General features: G+C 40.5%; 1 protein-coding gene across 6 annotated transcripts in view; it reads right to left on the bottom strand.

Annotated features, from left to right (window-relative positions):
• Positions 1-13767, bottom strand: part of dnajc16 (DnaJ (Hsp40) homolog, subfamily C, member 16) — a 68505-nt gene that overhangs the window by 1541 nt on the left and 53197 nt on the right. Inside the window, exons 3-19 of one of the 6 annotated variants that reach the window (XM_079588036.1) lie at positions 9501-9766; positions 8927-9102; positions 8637-8770; positions 7719-7956; positions 6003-6197; positions 5845-5911; positions 5435-5765; positions 5141-5325; positions 4958-5062; positions 4716-4874; positions 3564-3694; positions 3307-3484; positions 1871-2053; positions 1634-1710; positions 1329-1409; positions 1156-1245; positions 428-598 (exon numbers count right to left, since the gene is read on the bottom strand). In XM_079588036.1, coding sequence (XP_079444162.1) covers positions 428-598; positions 1156-1245; positions 1329-1409; positions 1634-1710; positions 1871-2053; positions 3307-3484; positions 3564-3694; positions 4716-4874; positions 4958-5062; positions 5141-5325; positions 5435-5765; positions 5845-5911; positions 6003-6197; positions 7719-7956; positions 8637-8770; positions 8927-9102; positions 9501-9766 — 2767 coding nt within the window. Of the gene's footprint in view, positions 1-427; positions 602-1155; positions 1246-1328; positions 1410-1633; positions 1711-1870; positions 2057-3306; positions 3485-3563; positions 3695-4715; positions 4875-4957; positions 5063-5140; positions 5326-5434; positions 5766-5844; positions 5912-6002; positions 6209-7202; positions 7343-7718; positions 7957-8636; positions 8771-8926; positions 9103-9500; positions 9767-13767 lie in introns of those variants that run through there. The other 5 variants (XM_079588035.1, XM_079588033.1, XM_079588032.1 and 2 more) reach the window with 5 other exon arrangements.

Genomic DNA, 13767 nt, shown 5'->3' with positions numbered 1-13767 from the left:
GCTGTTCTTAAAGCAGATAAACTTAAAATTTCGATAAGAGTAAAGACACTGCTGCCAAACACTGTTGAGAGATGCAGACTCGGGTAATTCATATCCACTTAATCTCTCTCTCTCTCTCTCTCTCTCTCTCTCTCTCTCTCTCTCTCTCTCTCTCTCTCTCTCTCTCTCTCTAATAACTGCATTAGTCTCTGCTAACAATGGCTCAAGCCTACATTACTAGCTCTAAAATTACATTTTGGAATTAGCAACGGAGGCGTAGGATGAGAAGAAATGAGTCCTAAACACACAGCGTTTTAAGGACAAACACCTGACAAATGTCTTGAAATACATCATCTGAACAATGTTTTGAGGTGTGGTAACCGTAGTATAAGCGGTTCTTTTTTTAGACAATGTAACTGCAAAAGTATGGCATGTAATGAGGGCTCACCCTGTGAATGAATAAACTTCCTTGGCAAACTTGCTGAGCAGGATGTTCTTCGTGGCATCAGTAAGTACCAGAACTACATTGATGTGACCCGGCCTCAACTTCACCAGGTTACTGGTGTATGTGATGTCGGTTAACTCCGTCACCTCCACGAAGCTCTTCTTTGGTGGACGACTGCTGGAAAAAAAGTCAAGTGAAAAATAAAATGAGAAGTGATAAGTAGATAATTATGTTTGTGTTATGGCTGTTATTAAAATTCTATACTTATTTTAGTATGCACATTTTTTTTTTTTATTCAGGCAAAATATGACTACAAAAATAAAATCAATTGTTTTAAATGCGATATTGCTGTATTGGCTGATATTAAAATGTTATATTTCTTTTACTATAGAATCTTTTTTTTAGTGACAAAGTGACAAAAATATTGTTTTAAGTGATTTTAAGCATCACAACATTATAGAGTGCAGTAATAAATCTATATTAATTTTCAAATCTGCTAAAGATTACAATGTACAGTTATAATCATACATATTATGAATAAATAATCTAAATAATCTAAATGTAAAAATAAGGGAAGTTAGCTTGCACAATTAAATATCCAAAATTGAACAATATCGATAATAAAATATTTAATGTCATCCAATAAACAATATGATACTTAGAAGTTTTGCATTATTAAAATAGATTAAGTTCTGTGGAATGATTCATTCAAACATGATATACTAGAGAACCTGGATGTGTTGGAGGTGTTTGGTGAGCCGTTCTCGGTCTTAGCAGTCTCGTTTGATTTTGCTTTGCGCTGTTTTTCCTCACTTGAGTCACTGAAAATGGAAACAGCGATGTTGAATGTCTCTGCATTTCCCGTCTAAAGACACATCAAAATTAAGAAAGCAATAAATCTCACCTAAAAGCTTGAATAACTACTGTGCCAAATAAAATAAAAAGTGCAGAGAATAACAAAGACATGAGGGGCATCATCTCACGCCTGCAAAAGAAAGAACATTAACTTTGATATAGAACATTATATATCCAAATATTACTGAAAGACTCCACCTTAGCATGAGTTGGCATCTGCCACTAAGGGATATTTAGTTTATCTGTAATATATTATATTCTAATATAGGGATATTAGAAGTTTATCTGAGTTAGCAATCGTAACCAAAGGGGGAGGAGCTTAGCGAAGGGTCAAATGGTGTTTTATTCTCTTACCAGTTATTGTGAAGAAGATCATCAATAATTTCAGACAAGTAGTCAAATGCCGTGTAAATCCATCTTATTAAAAACATCTGAAAATAAATCAAAAGTTAAACTATTGTAGGACACTTGACTGATACAGCAAATTTAGAACACTATTTGGACATGGATCTCTACAGAAACATGCATATAGGTCAGTGCTAATTTCTCAATTAAAGACGCTCCATGACAAGCAAACCCTGAGAGACTCACCGAGGCGAACTCATTGTTGAGCTCTGGCAGAATGGCATCATAGTTGAGGATGGAGGGATCCTTCTGCAGTCTTTCGAGTTCCTCCAGGAGCTTGTGTTTGTCCTCCTTACTGCCGTTCCATCCTCCCAAGATTGGCTTGTACAGGATCTTACCAGCTTCGTTACGCCTCTCCAGAATCACCACCTGCTTAACACACACACAATCTAAGATGCTGACTTCTGTGGTCAGTGGCCAATTGTGGATTTTGCCAGTATCGATTTTTTTGCTTTGATTGGAAAACAGGCCAATAACCATTTTAACCAATTGGTCATTTTAATTAACAATAATATCAATTAACTTTCTATGAAAAATGTAAAGATTTCAGTGTAAAATAGTTCTGAACTTTATTATAAAATTAACTCTTTCACCGCCATAGATGGAATTTTCCAGCTTTCCGTGTTTTCACTGTTATATGGTAGGTGCGCTATTACACTTCTTCTGAAAGAGTACTGAATCTCCGGCTAAAAACACAGACAAAAAAGCGTAGGAACAAGCGATAAAAGCATTGCTTATGCACGTTGTCTTTGTAAAAAAAACACGTTTTTCTCAGCTTTTTGTTCAAAATGTTGGTTTAAAAAAAAAATCAACTAACCCTCATTCAAGTGTTGATAAAAAAACTATGCATGAAGCATTTCTTTTGATATGTGCATATTCAGATATTCATGCAACAAAATATTCTGGGGGCCATGAATGTTTTGTAAAAATTATCAAAAACGTTGTCGTGTATAGCAAATAAAATTGATTACAGTACATACAAAATGAACCAAACTATTTCTCCAAATAACACAACTTAATCTGAATGGAAACAGATAAAAACTTTAGCAATCATGTAAACAATTGCAACATCAAAGTGATTGATTTGATATAATTTATTGTTCCAATCTCTGTCTGCAAAAATCTATGCCAAAAGCAACTGTAACGTTGATTAATCACTAAAAACAACATATCGGTCGACAAAATCTAAATGGGCTTTTGCACAGGGTTGTTATAGGAACTAGCCACCATAGGCTATGTTATGGTTGTTGTGCAGGACTTTAATTTTGACGGTGCGGCAGACTTTTATTTTGATGGCGAAGAGAACAGGCTAGCCAGAGCACACAGCGCTACCATTCTCCGTCTTCATTAGTTTTTGATCAGTTTAACAGTGCTACTGCTATCTAATACGTTATTAGATAGAACTGTTAAACAAAGAAAGTAAACGGTACACGAAAAAGCTGGGTAAGACCCTACTCTGTCTGAAGTATAGAAGTTTAGTTCCCCCAAAAGCGTTTCCTATAACTAAAATCGTCCCCAGTTCCTGCTAAAAATCAGGTACTTCCTCCAATAGTTATAGGAACTATGAAAACGTTCCTCCGGAGCGAAAGCCCCTTAAACTGCATGGAGAAGAGAAGGTCTACCTGTGGTGGTGTGCCGTCTTTGTTCTGTAGAAGAACATCACATAGAGGCTGCTGCCGTCGCTGGTAGACGTAAGCAAACCGCAGTACATCATTAGTGTTAGTAGAGGCTAGTGAAAGGAACGCTTCATTTCCTGTGGCGAAGGACTCTTCCTCACCAGTGATGAGTAGAACACAATATCTGTGGAAAAGACATCGCAGACCTTTGGAAAAGACATGTTGCACCAGATTAACTACTGATTTTTACACAGCCATCTTACTTCCTGCGTCGATGGAACTGTTTAACTGGGCAAAGCTCATCAAATAGCTTCTGGTTAACCAGACGAGGGGCCAGTAGGAACCTGTTGTTGGAGATGAACTCATCTATTATCTGCTTCTTCATCCCTTTAGCCTGAGGGAGAAGATAGTCAATTGAAAGTCAGAGGTAAACACATTATGTCTTCTCAAACATCTCATATGACCACCATTTTCCAAGCAAGGGATCGTTTGTTGGTCCTGGAACAAAGCATGCATATAAACCTAATATTAACCATTGAGAATCTCTAAAATCAGAGGGAAGCAAGGTGTTGCTGAAGCCCTAACCTAATTAGTTTGTGAATGTTGTTTCAGGGCTAACAACAAGGATGTTGATCGAGGGCCTACAACCTTCTAGGACCAGGATCCAGGGTTAGTAGGCTAGTTTTGACATGAAGGGGCACTAAGTTACAATGTTACTTCCGTTACCCACTACTAAATATATGTGCGCTGCACCATTAAACTTAAACTCTACGTATAAACTAAATACACTGACCGGCCAAAAAAAGTCGCCGTTTGGATTTGAATAGGCAAACGGTTAAGAGTCTATGATTGGATCATTATTGCAGTGATTGTTATGTTTCTAACATGTTATATGTTTGTCAGCAGTTCTTCTAACCCTAATTGATGGAGTGTGTAGCTTTTCATTTCTTAAACAACCATGTAGAAAGACACATCATGGCCATACTTCAGGATGACAATGTCAAGATGCATCAAGCTCAAATTGTGAAAGAATGTTTTGGAGGGAGCATGAAGAATCATTTTCACACATGAATTATCACCTTTGAGTTCAGATCTTAAATTCATTGAAAGTCTTTGGGATGTGCTGGAGAAGACTTTACAGAGTGCTGGACTCTTGCATTGGCAATACAAGACCTTTACCAAAAATGTATGCACATCTTGATGGAAATAACATCACAACAATGATTAAGTATTGTATTTTAACCCAGGACCTTTCAAATTAAAATAGTTTGATACAAAATAAACTAAAGAATGTTCCAAATAGCACAACTTAATCTCCACATAAACAGGTGAATCCAACTATATGTGTTGATTTATGCCAGTAACAGACTTCATTCAATCAATATGACCTACAGAAGATAAAGGAACAGCTCTACCTGTATAATGTCTGCAGGCTTCTCCACGTCCTCTTTGAAGACAAGCATGGTTGGAGCGTAAGTGTTAATATTGAATTTTCTGAGCAGGTCAGCAGTCTCAGAAAGACCTTGATCCACATACCCAAACTGCACGTAATCCTTATTGGCAAACGCTGTTAGCTATTGAAAAGTAATGGAAATTATCAGTAATTGGGGTACTGGAAGGAGTATTGTCAATTCTCGATGTTATTAACCAACTTTACCTTAAAAAGCAGAGGAACCGAAGGCACTTGGTCAAACAGGAGAACGTGTGGCTTGTTCAGCTCATGCCAGCTCTTCAGAAACTCTTGGTTGTTCTTGTCTGTGACCTACAGACATCCATGAAGGAGATGTTTAAGACCAGAAGAAGATGCAGACATTGAGAGTGAATGAGGACGTTCACTAACCTTTTCGACTAGTCTCTGTGGCAGCAAATCCTCTACGAACTGCATCAGGTGGCCCTTAACAACAGCGTAATGAAAGAAAGACACTTTTCCATTGACAACACCAAGAATGGATGGAGTCTGATGTGCGCCCAGGTGATTTGATAAACGCCGCTCATAACCAACATCAACCACACCGATTCCAATCCCTAGAAATGAGGGGAAAAAAGTACTTGAAGGAACTCAACTTAAACTCATTTTAACTCTAGTATGGTCATATCACATGTAAGCATTTCTAGAAAATCGACAATATCTCACCCAGAGTTTCCAATTCCTGCACTGTTTCTTTCCAGACTGGCTCGATATGGATGCAGCTAAAGCACCAGTCTGAGGTGATCTTGATCAAGTAAGGCCTCTTGAAGCTGTCAGGCACAACTTCATTGACATACTGGTTGAAATGCAACGTGTACTTGCTGTCAGCAAAGTCCCGGCCACCCTTATTGTTGAAGGGAAAGTGGAAGAAAGACTCGTCAAAATAGAAGTTGTCATGGAAGTGGTGAAAACCGTAATGGCCGCGACCATACGGATGAGTGTTGTCTGTTTGTCCATAGCGATTGTAGCTGGCTCTCTTCTCCTCATTTGTTAAAATCTATGGAGTAACATGAAGTTAACATCAGCCTTACTTCTGACAACATGTAATTGTTCGGAGTCTATATAAGCTGCAGTACCTCATAAGACTTTGTTATCTTGATGAACATGTCTTCTGCTTCAGGATTTTTGTTTTTATCAGGATGCCTGACAATAGAAATGAAAGAGGACCATTCTAATTTAGACGTTATTATATTACTGTATAAGTATTACAATCTACAAAAAACAGCACTCTCACCATTCTTTGGCCAGGCGTTTGTACACTTTCTTGATTTCTGCTTGGCTTGCGCTTCTGGTGACTCCAAGAACCTTATATGGATCAAATTCTGCAGTGCTTTCCACCACAGCGTCCATCAGGAGCACGTAGACCATCATCACAGAGAGCAATACCACCACCATCCTCATCATGACCATGTGTTCTGCTGCCCGGAGACTATCACAATAATGACATTATGGAGATAATACTGAAGTATGGAATATTATAAAGTAAATAGGTATTTAATTATAAAAAATTACTTAACAAATAAATAAATGTAAAATAAATACAATTGCACAAATAAATTATTTCTAATAGACAACAACAAATGAGGGGCAAATAAATAAGTAAACATTAAATATTTATACGTGAATTTGTAAAAAAAAATTGTTTTTAATAAATACATCAAAATGTGAAGGGTAAATATATAAATAAATGTGTAGGCCTACATAAATGAAGGAATTAAATATATCCATTGTTAATGCTAACTAACACTAGAGCAATCATGTTTGGTATTTGAAATAAAGCTAAAATAATATATATTATGAAAAACGTAAATTTTAAATGTTGCCTTAATTGACAACTGACTGAAGAAAAAAAAGTTTAAATACAAGTACTGAAATTACTACAACTAAAATAAAAGTTAAATAGAAACTTAAAAATTAATGAAATAATACAACATAATTACTCAACCTAAACTAGAATTAAAATAGGCCTACCTGAAAATATACAACTGAAAGCTATTACCCAATATTAATAAATATTTTATAAATAATATTAATATAAAATTTAATAGATATATATTCATGATTATGGGTCTGTTTTTCATTGTGTTATAATCGAACTGCCTTCGTCTGCCACATCCCAAATAAACATACGAAATAACATAAGGTGTCCATTTCAAATACTGAAGGCTGTCATGCAAGTTTCTAATGGATGTCAGTGACACATGCTTTAGTCGCGTTTAGACCATTACATAACAACGCGACATAAAGCGCAATCAAAGGTAGAAGAAATTAACCAATTAAACGCGCTGAGGGCGATAATAAAGCAGGACATGCAGATAGAACGACCTCTGACGAATGTGCATTATCCAGCTAGCCTGTTAGCTAGCTCATGCATTCATCACGAATATGACATCAAAACGAGAGAAGATAAAGCATGAATGGATTATGAATATACCACTACGAATGGTGAGAGAAGTTCATCCATCCATCTGAGTGACGCGTTCATAAACCATGACACATGCGCATAAATATTAGCAAAGATTCATAGCGGCACATACACACCTCTCTCTCTCTCTCTCTCTCTCTCTCTCTCTCTCTCTCTCTCTCTCTCTCTCTCTCTCTCTCTCTCTCTCTCCCTCTCTCTCTCTCTCTCATTTAACGTGGTATTACCATGCCATTACAAAAACACACTGATGGTGTCAGATGCAAAGGTATTATACACGTTTCTTTCAAACACGACTAAACAGACTGGACATTGGTCTAGGATAAAAATTTAATATAGAGACTCCAGATAGCAATGTCACTTGTCAAGACTGAAATATTAATTAGTTATTAAAATTACATTTAAAAATTAAATTAAATTAAACAGAGATCATACAGTTCAAGGTCATACAGCATTGCAGTTCAACTGTATGATTAAAAGTTAATTAAAGTCTAAAAGCTGCTAAAGTCTTTCGTTTATTCATCCATTTGTAGGGCTAACTTCTGTCTGACAGACTTGCAGCCCTTAACTGAAAACATTTTCTCTTTTTCAGGAAAGAAGGGCATTTCTCTGGCCACTTTATCTGCCAGATCAAAGTCTTCAGTCATGTTCAGATGGACCATCTCAGCCATGACGCACTGACGCACATGCTTCAGCTCCAGAGGTAGGAAAGGAATATAGTGATCAACCAGATGATGATCTATGAGACTGGAGTGCTGAAATCCACCTGTAGACATACATTCAAAAATTAAAGGAGTTATTAGATGTCTAAATGCAACCAAATATTCAGCATCGGGCCAGTATCTGTTGCTTTAATTAGCTTGAACAACACTGAAAACCATTAACAAGACCTATGTCTCAAAATATATTTAATAATTTTAGTGATTCTCATTTGCTACTTAAATCTACAACATTTACAAAAACATAAAATATGAAATCGAATTAGCACAGAATCCACTTTGCGCTGGTGCCCATAATTGCGTCAAGGATCAGCCAAATTTCCACTTGTATCTTGAAAAGCGGATGTTTTGGAAAGTGCTGCTGCAAGTTTTTGTGCCACATAGTGGTTTAGAGGAAAATCAAATCAAATGCGCCTTTTACCCCGAGGCATATTTAGCCCCATTGTACTGTACTAAAAATTAAAGTATTGGCAATGGCACATCTGTAATTCAGTATGATTATATTTATTAAAATCATAAATGCTGGATACTGCCTTATTGGAACCTTACTTGTCCATGTCTCTAAGCCCATCCCATCCTAACCCTAACCATATTGAACCTGCTGATCAGTAAAGGTGTCCTCGGAGCTCCAGGAAGGGAGCCACAGTTATATATTGTGTTATATATGGATTGTATTTTGAAAATAGAAATATTTTGCTGAATACTTAAATGATCTTTCAATACATACAGTTTTTATTATTAAAAATGTTTCGAAAGATTTTAGTCTCCATTTCCTTGCTGTTCATCCATAGCTCTTCCCGATCTTTGCCTTCTCTCCAGGAATCCACAGCCACTTCAGCAATCACATTCCCACCTGCATTACTAAGAATAAACACAGCTTAGTTAGGTCAATGTTTTGGGAGAGTAGAGCTAGGCCTATTTAACTACCACTTCGTTTGAATTTTATATAGCTAATATGTTGGCTACAACTGCATTTGTGGAAATCTGAAAAACAAACCCATGATTTGAGGGCTTTACCTAAGAAAAATGAAGAGTGCATTGTGGAATGACACTCCGTCTACACGGGCATTGTAGTCCAGAAAGGCCTTTATGGTGTCAATCAGCTTTGGCTGCATCTTGTCCATTTCATCAAATATGAACATGGAGCGGGGGAAACTTGATACACTTTTAGAAATCCACTCCTTTAGCTGTGCCTGAATAATAAGAAAATGCAAATCCCAGTAGAGAAATTACTTCTGATATGTGCAATATTCCCACGACCATTTTACAAATATGTACATTATTTTTACTTTCATATTATAATTTTAAATATACAATTTACAAAATTTACTTTCAGTGTAGTAATGAATACTGGGCGGAAAATGGTGTCCGTTTAACAGAAACACAACTTCATTACTGTATCAAATGAAAAGACTGAAACTGTAAATGACCCAAATCCACAACTTTCTGGCCAACTCTGAGTCTGAAAGTCTTGTGGGCCATCTTACATCTTAAAGGTAGACAGAGCCTGACCATAAAGCAATCATTTGTTGTAAATGCGATTGCTAGAGTCTTAGGCCAAGGCTAAAAGGACTACCATTTATTTACTTACGCTGTACAAGTCTGACTTTTCTTTGTGTGGGAAATGATGCTCAGATATATACATGTGAACATGCTTGCTGTTTTCCCCTTTTTCATAGATGTTTCTTGCGATGATTTTAGCAACATGATTTTTCCCAACTCCTGCAGTCCCATGGAAAGACAGAACCAGCGGTTTGTTTGGTTTTCTGTCAGTCATAAATGATGTTACAGATTTTAGTACAACATCAGACGCAATGTGCTGCCCAAAGAGAGAGTCTCTTAAATCTTTCTCCAAACCTGAAAGATGCAGAGAAATGTGAAGTCAAAGATTGTTTGTAGCTTGCAATGCTCATTTGTGCTACAAACAAATAACTACAAATAACACAGAAAGCAAAAAAAAATTTTTTTAAAGAAAGTAGCATTTTTGTCTCAGTATAATGAAATCACACCTAAAATAAGGGGGTTACTATAGTAAATGAAGCAGACTGTAGCCAGCTGAAGAAAAGTCAAACCAGCTCATGCAGGTTCCCTTTTGAAACATTTACTCGTATTGCGTCTGCTATGGGGTAAACTCCCTTTTCTCCGATTACTGAGGCCTTTTATTCAATAACTCAGTGCTACTGCACAGCCATAACAGTGCCGTGATCTGCGCGCGCTTATTGGCTGAGCAGTGGGAACTGCATGAACCTATGGCGATGCGGCGTATCTGCGTGAGCCAATCGGGGTGTATCCCACCGAACCAAGCGCAGAACCTGCCAGAAGGGGCGAGGCATCTGCCTATATGAGCAGCTGTCGAATAGGATTCAGATTTAATCTCCTCTCATAGGGTATAGACTCATAGAGCATATTCTCATGTCACTTGCCGGGCCCGCCCCCACAAGACACGTTCATTGAAGACTGACACTTTCACTACGATACCGCGAGTCACGCCTTGCTGCGTTCACAGACCACTTTCTCTAAAGAAAGTGACTCTTCCCCTCATTCTCCAATGCTCTTTTTCTCTCAATCATGAAACGAAGAAACAGTGGAGCTACAGGGCTGAATGAGTTGGACTTTTACTGGTTTATTTCCCGCAAGTCTCACTCTCTCTGCTGCTTGCCGAGTTTTGCCAAGGCACCGAAGCAGATCTGCAAGCCATGTCTCCGGCCGGCCAAACGCTACTCATTTCAATACTGTAACTACAGGTGCTGTTCTCCCGCCTCAGCGCGAGACGCAGCCTGTAATACTTCAAACAAGATGGATGCTCCCCCTGTGAGAGCAAAAATCTCCTCACTGCACCTGCGTTCCGCTGTTCAGCTGCTACCCAGGCTCAGAAACAGCCGCAAGCCACGCCTCCGCTCGGCCAAACGTTACCCATTTAATCTCTATGCTGGAACAAGTGCTGTTCTTCCGCCTCAGTGTGAGACGCAGTTGTAATACTTAAGCTATTGCCACTCGTCTTGGGCATGGGAGGCCATCCCTTGAGTGTTGAGCTGGATTTTGGGGACAATCAATTGAGGTTACTCACCACGCACTTTCACAAAGTACATGGATGCAGCACTCTCCCCCTTGAGACAGAAGGCGATGCGCATCCATAATTGCCTCGACGACTGGCTTGTCTTAGCCCAATCAGAGGCAGAATTGAATTCATACAGATCCGTGCTCCTCAGCCTTTTGGAATGCCTGGGACTCATGGTCAACCTAGCCAAGAGCTCACTGTCTTACAGCCAGGGAATTGATTGATTGATTGATTGATTTTATTTGACCCTTTTGTTTAAAATATGATACATCTTTGCACCATACATTAAAAAGAAACAAAACAAAGTCAGGATAACACAAAAAAGCCCTAGGGAATCTCTTTCCTGGGGGCAGTTTTCTCAGACCCAAGTTGTAGGTAGGGCTAGCACCCGAGCGCTCAGACCATCCAGCGGCACGCAATATTTTTCCAAGTATGGGCCTTTTCCTCTCCCTGAACCTTTCAGCGGATGCTAGACCTTCCGCTGGGCTTGCTGCACATAGCGCCCCTGCATTACTGGCTGAAACCACAGGTCCCAACTCACGCTTGGCGATCAGCTTGCCTTCGCATCAAGGTGGACCACGGCTGTCCCTAACCCTGGTCCCTTGGATGGACCCCAGCCGATACCGATCTGGAGTGAGCATGAGGTTGGTCTTGAGGAGGAAGGTGCAACAGATGCTTTCGACATGGGTTGGGGAGCTCTGTGCGAGGGCAGACTGACTTCTAGCTCCTGGTCGGGCACGGAAAAACGGCTGCATATCAACTGCCTGATAATCACAGGGCACCATATCTTAGTCCGGTCAGTCAATATGGCGGTGATGTCCTACATAAACCACCAAGGTGGACTCAGGTCGAGGCCTCTGTACAAGCTAGCCAGACGCCTGCGCTTGCTGAGAGCGGTGCAGGTGCCGGACAGACTGATCCAGGGAGCAGACATGCTGTCCCGGGTCAACGTGTTCCCAGGGGAATAGACCCTCCATGCCCAGATGGTTCAAACAATTTGGAGTATCTTTGACAAGTCAGAGGGCGACCCCAATATTCTTTAGAAAGAGCAGGGATGCGCTGGCCCACGAATGGCCCAGCCTCCCCGTTTACACCGGAGGTCGCACTACTCCCCCATCAAATGAATCAGCGAGGACAGACGCGCCATCCTTCAGGTGGCCCTCTCTGGCGGACCCAACCTTGGTTCCCCGAGTTGATTTAGCAGCAGCCCCATTGCCAACTCCCCTGAGGAAAGACCCCCTTTCCCAGGCGAACAGGACAATCTGGCATCCCCAACCGAGCTGTGGGCCCTCCACGTATGGACCCTCAATGGAAACTTATGGACCTTCCAGTGAAAGTCCTGAATACTATCTCTGAGGCTAGAGCCCCGTCCACGCTTCTATGCCCTTATGTGGTCTGTTTTCCCCTATGCTCAAAGTCTATGTGCCAGCCATAGCACCATTCTATATGGCCAGCCAGTCGCTGGGTAGAAGCAACCTGGTTGTTCGCTTCTTGAAAGAGGCAAGGAGGCTCAACCCGCCTCGTCCTCTTACCATACCCTCTTGGGACCTATCAACGGCCCTTAGGGCCCTCAAAGGGCCCCTCTTCGAGCTGCTACAGTCGGCCAGACTTTCTGTCTGAGTTTGCGCCTAACGACTCCAAGGATGTCCTCAAGCCAACAGACGCCTACATGCCCAAAGTGCTCTCTACTCTGTTCAGAGCACAAGTTATTTCGCCATCTGATCTTCCCGCTTTGGAAGACAAGCGACAATTACACTTACTCTGCCCTGTCCGGGCCTTAAGAGTTTATACAGAGCGCTCTGCCCAGTTTAGTCAGTCAGAGCAGCTCTTCGTATGCTTCGTTGGCTGCACCAAAGGGCTTCCGGTCACAAAGCAGAGATTGTCCCGCTGGATAGTGGACCCCATCGCATTGGCTTACACTTCGATGGGCCTTCAATGCCCCATCTGGTATGGCCTCTCTGTGGGTGTGGTCCAGTGGTGTATCTATTGGTGACATCTGTGCAGCAGCCGACTGGTCCTCACAGTCCACCTTTGCCAGATTTACTAACTTGGAAGTCCCACGAATCCTCTCTGTCTAGTTAGAGTTGACCTCTGAGTGAGCTTAACCCACTATTACCTCTCTGGATGCTCCGACCACAGTCTGAGCTCCTTTCTGGTCCTGGCGTAATTCTGCCCTCTCTTAGCACTATTGCCCACAAGTCCCTCATCCAAGCGCCTTAGGCTAGGGCCTTAGAAGATGTTGTTCTCCTAAAAAAGGAACACGCCGACTTTTGGGGACTTTAGCTTATTCACCATATCCCCCAGAGTTAGATAAGTCTATATTCTTAGAAGGCGAAGCACTGCTACTTGGGCGGAGTGATTAGCGCAACACTCTGAGCAAACTCTCTGCTCCTCGCCACGGGGCTTCTCAGGTGCTGCGAGCAAATCACTCCGCAGAAGTAGCAGTGCTTCGCCTTCTTCCCAGTATGTATACGGTTAGAAGATGGCTGTGTCTCATGTGACCTTGTTATTTGTACACGCTGTGACTATACAAATCACAACATTTAAATAGTAAGTAAGTAAGTAAAATTTATTTGTATAGCACATTTCACTGATAAAAATCACAAAGTGCTTCACAACAAAAAGGAAGAATTCACAGCTCTTATAAATACATTGTAAGAGCCGGCTATTCGGCCCAACTTCCGGTTTCTCAAACAGCCGGTGAAGGACGCGCGTGTTCAAGTCTTTCCAGCGTTTTAAAGGAATTTTGGTTAAATAAGACACATGTTCTCATATGCAATTATCTCCTTTTAATCTGACT

This window comes from Phoxinus phoxinus (genome assembly GCF_949152265.1).
Source record: "Phoxinus phoxinus genome assembly, chromosome: 18".
In the NCBI taxonomy this organism is placed as follows: domain Eukaryota; kingdom Metazoa; phylum Chordata; class Actinopteri; order Cypriniformes; family Leuciscidae; genus Phoxinus; species Phoxinus phoxinus.
This window is presented reverse-complemented; position numbering and strand designations above follow the sequence as displayed.